The 18,109-nt window shown below is 42.7% G+C and overlaps 1 protein-coding gene and 1 pseudogene across 1 annotated transcript; both read left to right on the plus strand.

The window, feature by feature from the left end:
• The first annotated feature begins 7,250 nt into the window (after positions 1-7,250).
• Positions 7,251-12,440, plus strand: LOC121820806 (splicing factor U2AF 26 kDa subunit-like). Its single transcript, XM_006998437.4, has 2 exons — positions 7,251-7,408; positions 10,937-12,440. Exons 1-2 carry the CDS (start codon positions 7,266-7,268, stop codon positions 11,601-11,603), a joined length of 810 nt encoding a protein of 269 aa, XP_006998499.2. The 5' UTR covers positions 7,251-7,265; the 3' UTR covers positions 11,604-12,440.
• A 1,133-nt stretch (positions 12,441-13,573) lies between these two features.
• LOC102911389 (cell division cycle 5-like protein) lies at positions 13,574-17,379 on the plus strand (annotated as a pseudogene).
• Positions 17,380-18,109: the final 730 nt, after the last annotated feature.

Raw genomic sequence — 18,109 nt, forward strand, 5'->3', positions numbered from 1 at the left:
TTTGAGGCTTGAAAGATCAAGCTGTAGTTCAAGGCTGGCAGTGACACAGGCAGGGGACTGTGTAAGAAAGTGTCACAAGAGGTATGTGGCCCTTTCTAAAGGGTGTGTAGGGCTGCAAGAGGCATTTTTAGAACTGCATGATGTCAGAAGGACTACTTCCATGTAGAAACCCTTTATGGATGACTGTAGGAAATGACAATGAAACATATATACAGAGAAAATTTTATTCAACTCAGGAGACCTGTAGAAGAAAACCACAGCACAGAAACTGGGCAACAGTCCAGAGAACAGCCAGTTCTACCTACAGCAGAGACCTGATTGAGCATATAGTACACTACCTAGTTAGCAAATGTGGGAAACTAGGAACATGTGAACTGGACATCTAATGACATTGGATGTTATTCATAATTCTTTTTTGGGGGATTTCAAGATAGGATTTCTCTGTGTAGTTTTGGTGCCTGTACTGGATCTTGCTCTGTAGACCAGGCTCAAACTCAGACATCTGCCTGTCTATGCCTCCCAAGTGCTGGGATTAAAGGCATGTGCCACTACTGCCCAGCTATTCATGATTCTTAAAATGACCACAGTACTATGTTTTGTGTCAGAGGCCCATGTAGAACTATTCTAGGTGTTACAAAGCATGGTATTGGCTTCAACTTATAGACCAACAAGCACTGGATCGGATTTGATGACTGAGTTTGGACATGTGACATGTGAACTTTATAGTATTATTCTCTCTACTTTCAAATGTTTGACAAATTCCTAAAGAAACAAAAATGTAAAGATGCTTTGATGGAGTTAAATGTTAATCTTTGGCTTCAACCTTAGACTTTCATTCATATTTAATAAGTCTTGGAGAAGGTCCAGAATCTCCATTTTTTTTTTCTGAGACAGAGTTTCTTTGTGTAGCCTTGGCTGTCCTGGAAAAGACTCTGTAGCCCAGGCAGGCCTCAAAGTCAGAGATCCATCTGCCTCTGCCTATGCTTCCTGAGCTCAGGGATTAAAGGTGTGTGCCTCAACTGCCTGGCTCAGAATCCCCAATTTAAAAAGGATATCAAATCTCAGATGAATCTGATACATCTGGCTTACGGATCACAATGAGTGACTAATCCATACAAGGGAATCTTAATCCCTACAAGTTAATCCCAGAGTGAGTGAGTTTGTGTGAGTTTCCTGTGTTTTTTTTTTTTTTTTTTTTTCAGTACACAAGATGCTTTCCCCACCTTAAGACAAACGAGTCTTTAGGACCTAATACAGATAACACTAGGATATGCTGGAGAAGACACATGTCATAGTTTCCAGGATAAGAGTAAATGCTTTGATGTTAAAATGATTGAGCTTGTCTAGGAAATGCAATCATGCAAAGAGATTGCTATGTAATTAAATTGTCGACACCACAGCACAGCAGTTATGAGTAGAGCTGCAAGTCACAGCCACATTGTGTGTCTCTGAAGTGGGTGGGGTGACACACTCCTGTAATCTCAGCACTTGGGAAGTAGAAACAGGGCAATTAGAAGTTCAAGCCATTCTCCACTATATAGCAAATTCAAAGTCAGTCAGCTCTACACAAGACTCCTCCTCAAAGCCACAGTAACAAAAATGATTTTCATCTCAACATTGATTGCATAATCATAGGTTAATTTCTCTATATCTTTATTTGTCATAGTAATCTTGTTGGTCTTTACATCTTGGAGTTGTCTGTAATGGTTACTTAGAAAGTTCCTGGTGCAGAGAAAAAGGGTAATAGAGCAGTGGATAAGAGCACTTGCTGGGTAAGCAATGGGGCCTGAGTTGAAATCCCTAATATCTATGTAAAAAAATGCTGGGTTTAGCTACACATGGGAAGAACCCCACCATCAGGAAACAAAGAAAGGTAGGAACTCAGTGGCTAGCCAGCTCAGCCAAAAACAGTGAACCTCAGGTTCAGTGAGAGACCCTGTCTTAAAGAGATAATACAGATGGTGATAAAAGACAGACAGAAACCAGATACCCTGCTCTAGCTTCTACATATACACATACCCACACACTCACATGAATCTTTTATGTATAAACACAGAACACAACATATGCCAAAATTCTTTTTTAAAAATTAAAGTGACTAGTGCTAAAGAAGTATAAATTATTGTTATTTTGTTTTTTTATAATGTGTCTCAGGTTCAGGGTGCTCTATGTTCAGATCTAATATTGCCACCATTAAGTGATCACTCCAGCTAAACAGTAAGGACTTTATGAGGTGGTCCAGCTATGAAGATACACTGAGAGTCTGATCAGTGCCTAGTGGATTTAATTGCTGAGGACAAGAGAAGGAGATTCCCTCACACAACTGAAATATACTAAGAACTGAACTCGAAGCTTAAAATAAGATTAGTCCTTGCCCTTTAGAAACTACTATCCAGGAGAATTCTTGTATTACTATTCCCAATTCAGGGCACTCCTAGATGATGGAAGTTGGGGCATGGAATCAATCCTGGGATTCAGATGACTCCCCCAATGACAATGCTGGAAGTAGGAAGGCTGAGGAAACAGTAGATACTGGAGAGTTTTGACATGGGTGCTTGGAAAGATCTATGAATGGACTGTTAGGGTGATTCTGATGAGAACTGAGAAAGAAAAGAGCTGTTCAAAGATCCCCTTACTGAATCCACAAGTGACGATGGACAGATTGTTGGCAGACACATGGAGGTAAAGAACATTCTCTTGATGTCTCTGATGGTAATGAAGAGTGAATTATTAGAGTTAAATGGTCCTTGCTGCATGGTGTAAAAAATCAGGCTGAACTGTGCTCATGTACAATGGTTTTGTGGAAGACAGAATGTGCGAACAATAAAATGAGGCATTTAGTTCCAGATATTTCCAAGTAATGTGTTGAAGGTTAAAGTCTAGGTTAACTAGTTTAACTCCTGGTTAAAGACTAGGAGAAAATTTAGAGATGATAGAAATCACTTGAATACAAATTTATTAAGCAGAGGGAAAATAGAACTTAAAGATTGGGAAACATCTTGTTTAAAATAATGCTTTTCTTTATTCTTTGAGAATTTCATGGAACATATTTTGATTATATTCATCCCCTGCACCCTCTCCTTAAATCAAATTAAAAAAATGATTGTCTCTTTCCTTAATATTGGGTCACTGTTGTACACAGTGACTACCAGGCAGATAGTTATTGTAGATCATAGGGTTCACAGATGGGTGAGATGGGTGAAAACTTCTCCTCTGATAGTGTGCATAGCACCTTCCAGCAGTGTGAATGATGGCCATTAGGGATGAAGCTTAGATTTGAGAAATTCTTACTTAGTCTTTCAATGTGGTAGAAAATGAGAAAGCATGTTGAGATCACAGTGAATGTGGCTAATTAAGCCATGGATAGGGAATTAATATAGGTGTGGACCACACCTGAGCAGCACACCTAGCTGAAAAGGTGACAGCCTAAAACAAAAGGGAGACATGGGAAGGAATCATGGAAAGCCATCAGAGCTGCACTTAATGAGACAAGACCATAGTGTTAGTCTCATGGGAACGGGGAAGGATGACTTTGAAGAAGACAGAGATAACCAAGCCAAACCTCAGTTTTCTTTTTTCTTTTTTTTTGGGGGGGGTGGGGTTCAAGACAGAATTTCTCTGTGTAGCTTTGCACCTTTCCTGGAACTCACTCTGCAGCCCAGGCTGGCCTGGAACTCACAGAGATCCTCCTGCCTCTGCTTCCCTGAGTGCTGAGATTAAAGGTGTACACCACCACCACCCGGCTCAAACCTCAGTTTTCAAGATGGGGTCATAATCTTGCTTTTAGTAGGTCAGATGGCCTCCACTCAGAGAAACATGGTTGTGGGGAACTGAAGAACCTTGGGAATGCAAGGCATGCTTGGCAGAACTAGTAAAAGTTTTCATGTGTCCAGGAGAGACCAATACCCTAGTGCTTCCCAAATATCAGAGCTTGGCACAGTATGCCTGGAAGAAAGAACATCTAACCAAATGGATTCTTTATGAGTCTTAAGATCTCATAGAGTTTGCCTTGTTTGGGCTCAGCTGGGATCTGATACTCCTTTCTTCTCTGTCTCCTCCTTTGGGAATGGACATTTCTGTGCTACGATAGGCTGTGCTGTGTTATCCTAGCCTATCTAATTCTACCACTAAAATTTGGAAACCTTATATTGTTGATTTCATTAGTTTGAAACAGGAAGGCAGTGTATCTCAGAGTGAGTAACACCTTGAGTTCTACTTATCTCTGATTAAATGACGTTTAGAAGAGATTCTTCATTTTAAAGTTTAGAACTAATGCTCAGATAGGTTTGCTGGGGAATGTCTTTCTATATGCTGTGAATATATGTTGTCCCCATTTGTTAATAAACAAGCTGATTTGGCCTATGGAAAGGCAACTTAGAGGCAGGTGAGGAATCCAAGGAAAGAGACAGGAAAGAGAAAGGCAGAGTTTAGAGAGACACCAGCCTGCCAACCAAGGAGCAACATGTCAGCAGACCAGTAAAGCCATGGAACAGGTGACAAAACAGATGAATAGAAATGGATTATTTTAAGATATAAGAGCTAGCTAGCAAGAGGCCTGACAAAGACTGTACAGTTTGTAAATAATATTAAGCCTCTGAGTGATTATTTTATAAGAGGCTGTAGGACACAGGGCGGGGCAGGACCTGAAAAAACTTTCTAGTACATAGGTTAAATCTTGGGAGCTTTTGGAATGTATTGAAAGTTTTTTTTTTGTTTTTTGTTTTTTGTTTTTTTTTGTAAGTGAAGAGAACATGAATTATAGGAGACTAGGAATGCAATACCACAGACCAAAAAGTTTTGTCTCCTCAAAATTCATATACCATCTGTGGTGGAGCTGAATGCTGAAAGCAGGAGTATTGGTGGTTCAAGGTTTGGCTATGGAGCAAGTTCAAGCCAGCCAGGACCATGTGAGACCCTGTCTCAAAACAAACAAACAAACAAACAAACAGGTGTTAAAACAGTAACTCCAATGATAATGGTGATTGTATCAGAGGGTATGGCCTTTGAAGGTGATAAGATTAGTTCTCTCATAACAAAATCATTTCCCATCCTTCCCTCTCACAAAAAGGTCCTTCATGTATTTCATCTATAAGATAGCCATTTGTAGACAAGGAAGCAATACTCACCAGATATCAAATCTGCTGGCATCCTGGTCTAGGGTTTCTCAGTGTCTAGAACTGTGAGGCATTGTGGTTTGTCATTAATAAACTGACCAGTCTGTGGTTTTCTGTAACAGTAGTCTGAACTAAGACCAATAAGCCAAGTCCTCCATGTACTCACTTCTCATATAAGACCAAACCCAAGTCATGTAATTATGTTTTCAAAAGTATATCAGGAGAAAATAATGTCCAAGTCTTCCCACTGTAGGTTGTACAGTGCTTAGTTACTGTTCTATTGCTATTCTATTGCACTTACAGAAGAAAGCATTTAATTGGGGGCTTGCTTCCAGTTTCAGAGGGTGAATTCATGACCATCATGGTGGGGACTGTAGAGGCAGGCAGGCATGGGGCTTCAGCAGTAGCTGACAACTTATATCTCAACCACAGCAGGAGGTACCAAACATGAGACTGGACTGGGCTTTTGAAACCTCAAAGCCCACCGCCAGTGACACACCTTCTCCAAGGCCATGTCTCATAATCCTTCCTAAACAGACCACTAACCGGGAGCCAAACATTCAAATACATGAGCCTATAGGGTCCATTCTCCTTCAAACCACCTTGCATAGGTCACTATCTGCTCAAATGTATACAGTGATTAGGAAGGAGCTTTCACATTCTAAGGGACCTAGACCTGACCTTGTACCTTTTATACATTGTGAACATGGCTAAGTCTTTGCCTCACTACAGTCTTCTGCATCTGTCCTAAAAGATCTAGACGTGACACTCAAACTATTTGGCTCTTGTAAAGCCTGAAAACTGACCTTGGGCTCACAAGATTGCCTCTATCTAGGGCTAAAGTCATCATAATAGCTCCCATTATATCCACCAGTCAGAGCGCTATCCAACTGGAGGCTACAATTCACATCCATTCCTGCTTTTTATCCCTGTCGCAGGTATGATATTCTCATGGCACTAATTTATCTTGAAATGTGCAAGGTTTAAAAAACATTAACTCAAGTGTACAGGAGCCCCCCTCCTTTCGTGGGGGAGGTACTTTTTGAGACAGGGTTTCTCTGTGTAGCTTTGCGCCTTTCCTGGAACTCACTCTGTAGCCCAGGCTGGCCTTGAACTCACAGAGATTCGCCTAGCTTTGCCTCCCGAGTGCTGGGATTAAAGGCGGGCGCCACCACCGCCCGGCCAGGAGCCCATTTTTAAGGAGCCCCTTTTTAAGGTGCTGGGCCAGGTAAACAGAACACACAGCTGCCTTAACTCTAAGAAGACCATGAGTCAAAATGAATTAGAACATCCTTCCGAAGGATGCACTCCCTGGGGGAATTCAGCGAAGTTTAAGAAATGATTTAAGGCTGGGCGGTGGTGGCACACGCCTTTAATCCTAGCAACTCAGGAGACAGATGCAGGCAGATCTCTGTGAGTTCGAGGCCAGACTGGTCTATAGAGGAAGAGATCCAGGACAGGCACCAAAACTACACAGAGAAACCTTGTCTCAGGGGAAAAAAAAAAAAAAAAAAAAAAAAGTGGTTCAAAACCACTTGACCAATCAAGTCATGGTGAGAGAACCTGTCAAAATCACACACTGAGAAGTGAAGCTTCCGTGTTTCAAGGTCATTTTAGGGAACAGGAAATAAAAACACCTCCTCTGGTTCCAATAACCAGGTTAATTCCTGATAGCCTGAATGGAGACCTAAGATTCCCACAGCCCAGCAGCCTTCCCTCTTCCAAGGTTCATCCTCGGGTGGAAGAGGCTCAATAGCCAGAGAAAGCAGGTAAAGTCATCAAACCAAATAATCCCTCTGCCTGGGTCTCAGCTGCAGACAATGGATTAGGCTCTGCTAGGAAGTTGTTAACTTGAAGGTGAGCTGGTAACTGTGGGGATGCTATAGGTTTAAATCCCTCCAGGAGGCCGAGTAGGGGTCCTTGTCTATAGCGTGAGGCCTGGAACCAGCAAGGGGTGAAGGCGAGATCCCAGAGCAGAAGCCGAGAAACCAGAGCTCTGAGCATGCCTGAAGCAACCCATGTAGCACACAACACAAGGGAACCTCCAGGGCCTCAGGAGTGCGCTGGCGGCAGTGCCAGGGGGCGGAGCCTCCGCGAGTTCTTTATCCCGCCCCCGCAGAGGAGCGCCTCTCCCGATTGGACCGCATCAGCATGATGGGCGTGGGCAGCGTTTTCTTGTCCAGAGATGGCTTCAGAGGATTTCAGAGTAGTTGGCGCTCCGGGTCCTGTGTTGCAGGCGTCTGCTGGAAAATGGCTGAATACTTGGCTTCCATCTTTGGCACAGAGAAAGACAAGTGAGTGGGGGCGGCATACCGGGGCTTGGGCCGGGAGGTGAATGGCAACGGGTGGGAGGCCCTGGCGGCCTCGCGCGTCTGTGCGCCCCTGCTTCATGGGTCAGACCTTGGGACCTGGCTGGTGGCTCCCTGTGGGCCTTGAGCTACATAGGGCTCCATACCAGGTTTCACGCGGGACTTTGCCCCACACCACACTCCCACTGATGTCCTGACTTCTGCGGCCAGCGAGGTAAAACATTTCTGACAACTTTGAGCTTTGAGTGTGCGGTCAGAAGTGCGGTGGTACTGTCCTTGCTAAAACTCAGTCTCTGGGGCTAATCACTGGGAGCGGTATCGACCAAATAAACCTTCCTGCCTAAGGGTTGGGGGGCGGGGGGCTGCTATTCATTTAAAATTGAAGTTGGCATAGAGTAATACATGTATTTGTATACCACCGTGGCACATACTAAGTTCCAGTGTGCTGACTGAAGTTTAGGCTGACAGAAATGTCTTGAGAGGCTTTGATGAATAATTCCTACTTTGAAAACCCAAAGATTAAAATGTCCGGCTTAATCTACTCTGAGTAAGTAGTCACCATCTTGGTGCTCCTGAATTTCATATAAGATTTATACAGATATATGTGATAGGAAGCCTCTGTATTTGCAATAGATAACATTTTTGGTGCCAAATTCTCATTGTTGAAAATATTCTACTACCTAGGACGAAGGCTGTCCAATCAGGCCCTTTTATACAGATAGTCTGCCGTGTTTGAAAGAGGAAATGTTTCTAAAAGTCTCATGCCCAAATCATCAGTCACTGTAGACATTTTACTGGGTGTCAGGTCTAGTTCAGTTTTAGAGAATCAGATGGGATAAAATTTGAGTTCTCAGTAGTCATGGAGGATAACTGTATGGGTTGTGTTCAGGATGACTAAAATACAGTAAAGGGACAGGAGAGATTTGGCTTAGTAGTTCAGAGTGTGAACTGCTCTTGCAGAGGCCAGGAATTTGGTTCCCCAAATCCACTTAATGCAAACTCATGTCTAGAACCACCTGTAACTCCAGATGTGTGGAGATCCTTTGTCTCTGGCTACCACAGGCACCTGCACTTAGGTATGCACATCCACCTCCACATATACTTTTTGTTTTTGAGACAGGGTTTGTCTTCATAGCCCTGGCTGTTCTGGAATTCTCTCTGTAGACCAGGCTGACCTTGAAACCAGAGATCCGCCTTCCTCTGTTTCCTGGGTGCTGGGATTGAAGGCATGTGCAACCACTTCCCAGCCACAAATACATAATTTAAAATAAAACCTTTAAGGTACTTTAAAATAAACATTCAAAGCAAGGTATAGTGATACATGCCTTTGGTCTCAGCACTCTGGAGGTAGAGACAGAGATTTCTGTGAATTTGAGGCCAGTCTGGTTTAGGTAGTGGGTTACAGGACAGCCAGAACTACATAGACTCTGTCTCAATAAATAAGTATTTGTAAATTTGGTTTGTGCTGTAGAAGAGTGCATTTCCTAAATTCTGAGGTCACAGAGAAGATGGCCTGGAATATAGTCAAATGTGCATGCCAGTTCTGACATGAGAGCTTCCATTATAAATGCCTAAAAGCTAGGACTTAAAGAACTAGGAGCATAGTAGTTCTGGCCCTGTGTTCATATCTGTGTAGTGAAGGGGTATCTCAGCAAGGAATTCAGACTTATTTTATTATTTTATTTTATTTTATTTTATTTTATTGTAGATCTAGGTTACTTACATTGTTTCAGCTGAAACAGTCATCAGAAAGAGGAACATGGGATGCCTCATAACTTTTGGATCTCTTAAGAAATAAAATGTGGGTCTTTTCCAATAAAATATTTAGCTGTGATATTATAAGTTAGGATGTTTTTTAGATTCAGCTTGTCTGGTAGAAATCACCCTTTTCCCTTGTACTCTCCACCCTCCAAGACAGGTTTTCTCTGTCTGTGTAGTCCTGGTTGTCCTGGAACCCAATTTGTAGCCCAGGCTGGCCTCAGACTCAGAGATCTGCTTGCCTCTCCCTCCTGAGTGCTGGGATTAAAGGTGTACACCACCACCGCCCAGCTTCCTTGTAGTTTCATTTCATTACTTCAGATAATTTATTGACTGAAGCAAAAGTGTTTGCAGGGAGTGCAGGATTGAGAACTTTCATGTGGAACCCTTGAGTATTTTCAGCCAGAGGTTTGTCCAACAAGCTCTTTATTTTCAGTTGATTTTCTAAAGAGATATTGTCTAATCCAGTTAAGTTGCATGAAGTAAGGAGGTCACTGGCAATCATTTTCCTCTCCTTATAAACTCAGACTTTACTGTAGTTGGATACAGAGGATAACTGGTCTTCATGGTCCACCAGATTCCACTGAGATTGAGACCTTCAGTCTTTACCTCAGGGTGAGGACCTAAGCTTGTGGCTCTTGCTAAAAGTGTCTGTGGGACAGCATTCCTCCCTCTGCAGCTGACAACTGAATAGGGAAGCTGCATCAGGTAACAGTTCATATCACAGATCTTACAGACCACCCAGCACCTGATGGTTTGGATGGTTGTGGTTCCATGGAATTATCTCAGCACTACTAAAGAGGTTGTGTGACAGACATGTGCTGATGTGTGGTTTCTAAGGCAAGCTGGGTCTCCAAATAGTATGTCTGCAATGAGGTTTCCAAGAGATCTACTAGCTTCAGACCAGAGAGAACCTGGACTTTGTTTTCTGTTTCCTTTACATAATGATAGTGCTTAGGTGGAATCTTAAATTGTCTTTTAGTAAAAAAAAAAAAAAACAAAAAAAAAAACCCAGAGGCAGATATCAGGGTGAAAGCTGAAAGATCAGAGAAGCAGAGCAGCCAGCTACTAGTTCTTACCTCCATGAAATACTCATCCTGAAGACAGTGAGTTCCTGTTTCCTCTCGCCTTATATTACCTTTCTCCGCCCAGACATCACTACCGGGGATTAGAGATGTGTGTGCTTCCCAGTACTGGGATTAAAGATGTGTGCCGCCAGTGCCTGGCTCTGTTTCCGGTGTGGCCTTGAACTCAAAGAGATCCAGACAGATCTCTGCCTCCTGAGTGATAGGATTAAGGGTGTGTGCCACCTCTGCCTGACCTCTATTTCTAAACTAGTTGCTGGCTCTGTGCTCTGATCCTCAGGCGAGTTTATTAGAGTACACTATATATCACCACACTTAGGCCTGTGAATAAGAATACACATCTAAGTTTTTGGAATAGTGCCTTTTTGTCATTGTCTTTATTTTATAGTTGTTATCCAGGACTCAGAGAGTATGACAATCTTAAAAAAAAAAACAAAGAAAATATTAAAAGGATAAGAGGTTTAGAATAGTAGGAAGCAGGTTAGAATTAGAACACTTCTGTAGGGAGCTGGAGCTACAACCTCTAACAAACTGCCTGCAATAGGAAGCACAGTCACCAAGAGCTGCTGAATTTCTGTGATTGGAAGACAAGTAGCTGGGAAATTAGGATTGTGTTAATGATGTTTCTGCCATATCTTCCCAGAAATAATCAGTTCTTATTTCCTTACAGAGTCAACTGTTCATTTTATTTCAAAACTGGAGCATGCCGTCATGGAGATAAATGTTCGCGGTTGCACAATAAACCAACCTTTAGCCAGACCATTGCCCTCTTGAACATTTACCATAACCCTCAAAACTCTGCCCAGTCTGCTGATGGTTTGCGCTGCCCTATGAGTGACTTGGAGATGCAGGAGCACTATGATGAGTTCTTTGAGGAAGTCTTCACTGAGATGGAAGAAAAGTATGGACAGGTTGAAGAGATGAACGTCTGTGACAACCTAGGAGACCACCTGGTGGGGAATGTGTATGTCAAGTTTCGTTATGAGGAGGATGCAGAGAAAGCTGTGATGGACTTGAATAACCGCTGGTTTAATGGGCAGCCAATCCATTCAGAGCTGTCCCCAGTGACTGACTTCAGGGAAGCCTGCTGCCGCCAATATGAGATGGGAGAGTGCACAAGAATGGGCTTCTGCAACTTCATGCATCTGAAGCCAATCTCAAGAGAGCTCAAAAGGAAGCTGTCTCTGCAACAGTGCAAGAGGCATAGATCCAGGTCCCGATCCCGGGAAAGGCATTCTCCATCCAGAGACATTAGGCATGGTGGCACAAGAGGAGGTAGAGGACGGGAGCATTACAGGAGGCAGTCCAGATACCTCAAGAGATATGGGAGATTCTGAGCCCAGCTGTTTATAGCATGTGTCTGCTAGACAGTGTTGTAGTTGGTTGACAAGCCAATGCCTATTGGGAGGTTTTTTTTGGTTTTGTTTGTTTGTTTGTTTTTGTTTTTTAAAAACAACCAAAAACGATGAGTTTTTGAATAAAATTTGTAGTGATAAAATAAGAAAAACCACCTTATTAAATACAGGGTTCAGGGTCTTCCTGTAAACTTTAGTCCGGTGTTTTTGTTGTGGTGGAAGTTCTACCTCAGCCCCTGACATCCATATACCCAAAGGGTCTGGGATGATTAGGTGAAACCTCCACCTCTCTCTCACCAGACCCTACCCCTTTCAAAAAGCTTACCAAGCAACAGCCCATCCCTCCTGAAAGCCCCCCGGGGCTGCTCAGGACCCAGTAGCCTTATTTGCCATGTGATTCCTATCCTGCCTTCCCAAGGGTCACCTAGGATTTCTTGCTCTGTTTATTTAACCTGGATTTATTAATTTAGCTTGATTGGCTTATTACTTCAGCAGCAACAGAAAAACCAATGAAAGGAGATTCAAAATTTACCAGTTTTGATGTCCTGTTAATAAGCAAGTTGATCTTGATATAAGGATCTGAAGCCCCAGAGAAGTCCTTGGCTGACAAATTGACATCTCTGTATCTTCAGGATGAACTGTTTCAAGTGCAGTCATAGTTTAAAATGAAGTTCAGTTTCCCACAGGCTTTGCTGTTACTCTTGTCTTCTCTGTCCAGTGACCTCTGCTTATATAATTCTGGTTTAATTCTATCAATCCCAGTCAACTGCTCCTGCCTCTCAGGCTGTTGGATATTAAAGTCTGGGTTCCACAGGTTGAGTTGTCTTCGGATTGAGATTTGCCTTAAATGAAGAGCAAGACACAGCAGAATTATAACCTCATTAGCTATCTGTCTTTCAAAAAACTTGTGCCTAGAATGTCAGTGTGCTGTTATATTTTGAGAAGTGCTTATGTCTGTGGGTACTTTCTTTTTCTTTTTAGCCTAAAATCAAAATGTTCATCATATGAGTAATGTGAGCAAAGCTGTTCCCTACAGCTTTAGGCTGAAAAGTGAGGCTTGGTGTCATGAAATAAACTTGTAAACATGTGAGCCAAGAGCTCTAAAGGTTTTCATGTACTTTCTAAATGGTCTAATGTGCATTAGAGCCCATATGGCTGGGAGAATGTGAAGATTTGCACAAACAAGCTTCTTTAAGAAGAAAATTACCCACTTTTAGATTATATCCCCAAACTGAAATTATTGGCTATGTATTGTGTTAAGAAGAATGCCTCTTTCTCAAGCTAGGTGTGGTGGTGGCTGATGCCTGTATTTCTAGCACTTGGGAGGCAGAGATGGAACATTTACCAGTGAGTTAAAATCAGCCTAGGCTGGAAAGTGAGACTCAGCCTCGGAAATGAAACCAAACCAAAGATATCTTTATATTACATGAAATTTTCTACTACTGTCTTACAGCTTTGCAAAGACACAAATTTTTACCGGTTCTGATAAAATTCTTTCATTGTGAGAATACAGGTTTTACTATTGTAAAGACCTACAGGACTCAGTTATGTATGCTTGCAAGGGATTTTGTTGGCTGTGACTTGTGCCTCTGTCAGGACAGAGAATATTCTGTCCTTTCCACATGGGTTATCACAAAGTCTCTCTCTCTCTGTCTCTCTGTCTCTGTCTCTGTCTCTGTCTCTCTCTCTCTCTCTCTCTCTCTCTCTCTCTCTGTGTATATGTATGTGTGTGCACATGTGTCTAAAGGTGTCCACAAATGCCAGCAGAAGAGGATGTCACACCATCTGATCTGAACTAGAATTACAGGTTGTTGTCATCTATGCAATATGGGTGCTGGACCCAAATTCCTGTCCTCTGAAAGAGCAGCAAGGGCTCTTAACTGCTAACCCATCTCTCTGGGCCCCAAGAAGCTTCACTTCTGAAAGAAACACTTTTGACAAAGAAATTAAAGATGAGCAACTATAAATTAAGGAAGGTTAGATGCTGATATTAGCACATTAGATTTTGCTAAAGGACTCTAATCTTGACCTCTAAGCTTTGAGTTAGAAGTTTCTCTAAAGTTCCCCTTAAATCCTGTCTCATCTGAAGTGGTCCTCATAAGGAGGAAGAAGAGCCGGGCGGTGGTGGCGCACGCCTTTAATCCCAGCACTGGGGAGGCAGAGCCAGGCGGATCTCTGTGAGTTCGAGGCCAGCCTGGGCTACAGAGTGAGCTCCAGGAAAGGCGCAAAGCTACGCAGAGAAACCCTGTCTCGAAAAACAAAAAAACAAAACAAAAAAAAAAAAAAAAAAAGGAGGAAGAAGCAATCACTGAGATATGGCTGGTTATTTAACTGCATTTTATGTGGTGCTAGGGAGTGAACTCAGGGCCTCCTACCTGCTACATAAATGCTCCTCTAACTGAATTCTAAGATCCAAGTTTTTTTTTTTTTTTTTTCTCTTAGCACCTGCCAAGGACACTCAGACACCATGATGCCTCAGTTTATAATCAAAGGGTGTGTGTCGAGTATATCCCAAGGATGAAATTCTGAATGCAGTATTAGTGAAATATGGGGAAAACCAGTGTTCTACGATTGCCTCATTGCTGCATAGGAAATCAGCAAAGCATTACAAAGCCAGATGTTATGAATTGCTGGAGCCAAGTATTAAATAAAAAAAAAAAAACAAAAAAAAAACTGAATGGTCTAGAGAAGAGAAGGAAAAATTCTTGTACTTGGCCAAGCTGATGCCAATGCTGTGGAGTACTGTAGCTAGAGTTTTCCTGCCTTGCCCACAGTCAGGACAAATCTTTGTTACCCACCAGTCCCACAGCCGCTCAGACCCAACCAAGTAAACACAGAGATTTATATTGCATACAAACTGTATGGCCGTGGCAGGCTTCTTGCTAACTGTTCTTTTATCTTAAATTAATCCATTTTTATAAATCTATATCTTGCCACGTGGCTGGTGGATTACCGGCGTCTTCACATGCTGCTGGTCATGGCAGCGGCTGGCAGTGTCTCTGCTTCAGCCTTCTGCTTCCCAGACTTCTCTCTCCTTGTCCCACCTACTTCCTGCCTGGCCATTGGCCAATCAGTGTTTTATTTATTGACCAACCAGAGCAATTTGACATACAGACCATCCCACAGCAGAGTACCATCCCTCCAACTGGAAGAGCAGCAGCCTGGTGCTTGGAACACTATGAATTCCTCCTGTATAAATGTGCCCAAAGGCACAATGAAGAGGAAACAACAGATAACTACCAAAACTCAAATCTGAGGAGATATCCAAATCCAGGAACAAAACCAGCTCGGCCAAATCCAATTTATATGGATGAGGATAAACATGAGATGCTTTCTGAGGCACCTGGCCAATACTCAGAGAAAGAAGGCTGAGAGGAAAGCAAGTGAGAAACAGCTGAAAGAAGGCCTTGCTGCCCTTTTTCCTTTGAGCAAAAGGAAAAAGAAGAGTTGATTATAATGCCGAAATCCCATTTGCACAGAAGCCTGCTCTTGGTTTTTATGATACTTCTGAGGAGAATTACCAGGCCCTTGATGCAGATTTCAGGAAATGATGACAGCAGGATCTTGATGGGGAGTAAGATCTGAAATAGAAGGAATAGACATAAGAAAAGAGAAACTGAATTTAAAAAAGAAAAAAAGAATCTGAATTGCCATTAGCTATTCTTCATATTCTTGGGATCTCTGCGTTTCCTAAAAAGAGAAACTAATGCTGCCTGCCCCTCAGATTTCAGATACAAAACTCTAGGAAGTTGTCAAGGTAGGCCAGGCCAGTGAAGTTGCTCAGCAGACTGCAGAGGAGTCTGGAATAACAAACTCTACTTCCAGCACTATCCTGTCTGAGTACAATGTCATAAACAACGACATCGCTCTGAGAATACCGCTGACACTGCCTTCCCAAGACAGGTTCTGCAGGATTCTCAGAACCTCATGGCCTTGACCAATGTGGACACTTCACTGAAACATGGGCTTAAGACCCCACTGTATGAGAGTGTCTTCTCTGGTATGATCCCACAGCGGCAGGTTGTGGAGACTCCACATATGTGACATGCATCTTAGAGGGTCTTACTAATAAAAAAAACCTGGAAGCCAGGTATTAGGGTGAATACTGATAGATCAGAGAAGCAGAACAAGCCACAGCCAACCTCACCTCGAAAACTCAGCTGATCCTGTTTCCTCAAACTGGAAGCCTCTGAGTCCTCATCTGAATCCATCTCAGCCGAACTGCTACTAAAAGCTTAAAAGCTTCTAGTTCCTGGTCCTCACGCCTTATATACCTTTCTGCTTCCTGCCATCACTTTGTGGGATTAAAGGTGTGTTTCTTTCCCAAGCAAGACATGAGATCTCAAGTGCTGGGATTAAAGGTTTGTGTCACCATGCCTGGCTGTTTCCAGTGTGGCATTGAACTCACAGAGATCCAGATGGATCTCTGCCTCTGGAATGCTAGGATTAAAGGTATGTGCTGCCACTGCCTAACCTCTATGTTTAATATAGTGGCTGTTCTGTTCTCTGACCCCAGGTAAGTTTACTGGGGTGCACAATATATCAACCACACACATAGGCTTCTTTCTCCCCCTTTCAGGACTCCTCCAAATGGAGCTGAAGTGCTGATTCCCCAAAGTGGATCAAAACCCAAACCAATCACTAATGCCACCCTAGGTAATACAACATTTAGACACTAAACATTAGTCCAGAGGATGGAATGGTAGACTATAGTGTGTCCTCTTATGTGAAGCACATGGAAAGAAAATCTTGTGAACATCTCCAACTTGGGTTGGTAGGCCTTCCTGCTCCTAAGCAAGATTTTCAAATGGTTCTACCAGAAAATGCTGAGAAGGAGCTGGAAGAGCATGAAACAGATGATTCCTACATTGAAGATACTGCTGACGTGGATGCTGGAAAGGAGGCCATATGAGGAGCTGAGCATGTAAAGGAAATGAAACAAATGCACAAAGCTGTTCAGAAATATATACCACAAGCGTGTGAAGTAAAGGAAACTGTTTTAAGACCTGTAAATGTAAACCACCTCTAAAAGATTTACAGAGAAGTGAAGAATTGATCAAAAAAGAATTGATGACGATGCTTCATTATGACCTACATCACCACTATGAGCCATCTGGAAATAAAAAGGGAAAAACTGTTGGATTGGTACCAACAAATTACATTACCTATCTTGAGCATTGCCCTTATGAGAAGTTCTCCAAAGAAACTGAAAAAGGCCCAGGATGTTCTCATGCAAGAGATGGACATGGTAAAACAAGGAATAGGCCTTGGAGAATTCTCCAGTGAAGCTTACAACCAGGTGTGGAAAGAATGCTACAGTCAAGTGCTGTATCTTCCTGTTCAGAGCTGCTACACAAGGGCAAAAAGTTAGCAAAAAGGCCAGAATTGGATCACTTGAAAAAAGACTTGAGATAAACAGGGGCCACATGACAACAGAAGCCAAGAGAGCTGCAGAGATGGAAAAGAAGATGAATGTTTTGTTTGGTAGTTACCACTCACCTGCTATGGGGCTCATGAGTAAGCTGGATGACTTTTGGGACCAAATTGAACAGGCTCTCTTGAAGCTTTGCACTTTTGAAGAACTCAGGAAACATGAAGACTGCCATTCCTCAGAGGCTAGAGTGTCTAAAAGAAGATGTGCAGCAGCAACAAGAATGAGAGAAAGAGCTTCAGGCAAAGTTCTGAAGCACAGTTGATGCTCTGCCACAGAAGAACTAGTTGGAATGTCTTCTTAGCAGACCACTAGCTTCTACACCTCAGGAGCTAAGAAAGGCATCAGAGAACATCTAAAACCTATTGCTGAGATTTCCTCATTTTGTTTTAACCCATTTACCTGATGTCTCCATGATGCATTTGTCAAATGCATCTATTTATGACATTCTTTTGTTCCATGACTATAAAAAGCCACATGACTACATCCTTCCATGTCAACCTGAATCTGTGTTCCCAGGCTGTCCTCACTCATGTTTGACTCAGAAAAGAACCACATCTTACTGCCTTTGGCGTGAGCACTGTGCTTTGTGTTGGCAATGGAGAACAATACTTATTCCTAATTATCAAGTGGGGGAAAACATAGGTGCTGTTACTGGAGGTTTACGTGCAAAGTCTGAAATCAGACAGCTGCAGATAGAGAAATTAGCATCTTTGTTGGCAGAAGATAACTCAACACATATGGGCATGAGGCAGAATTGTAGAAGCAGGAGAGGAAGTGCAGTGGGAGAGAGCCAGGAGGCAATGCCGCTGCTTAGGAGGTGAGACCGGCTGAGCAGAATACAGGAGCAGAGTGTGTTGCTTGGAGTCTGTGTAATCCCCTGGGCTTTAGGCAATTCTTTAGGAAGTCACATACAGCTTGTTTTGAAGTTGTGTGTTTGACTTTCCTAGGCACCATAAATACTCATTTTAGAATGTGTATTTGACTGTCCAAAGTGATCATAAAAGTCTCCAGAAGTTGTTAGAAAAATGTGAAGGACAAGCCAGGCGGTGGTGGT

This window comes from Peromyscus maniculatus, chromosome 1 (assembly GCF_049852395.1).
Source record: "Peromyscus maniculatus bairdii isolate BWxNUB_F1_BW_parent chromosome 1, HU_Pman_BW_mat_3.1, whole genome shotgun sequence".
Lineage (NCBI taxonomy): Eukaryota > Metazoa > Chordata > Mammalia > Rodentia > Cricetidae > Peromyscus > Peromyscus maniculatus.

Bases quoted from the DNA above. Each gene is read 5' to 3' on its own strand.
- LOC121820806 (XM_006998437.4), top strand. From the start codon at position 7,266: ATGATGGGCGTGGGCAGCGTTTTCTTGTCCAGAGATGGCTTCAGAGGA. The intron at 7,409-10,936 runs GTGAGTGGGGGC...ATTTCCTTACAG, and splicing joins TTTGGCACAGAGAAAGACAA to AGTCAACTGTTCATTTTATT.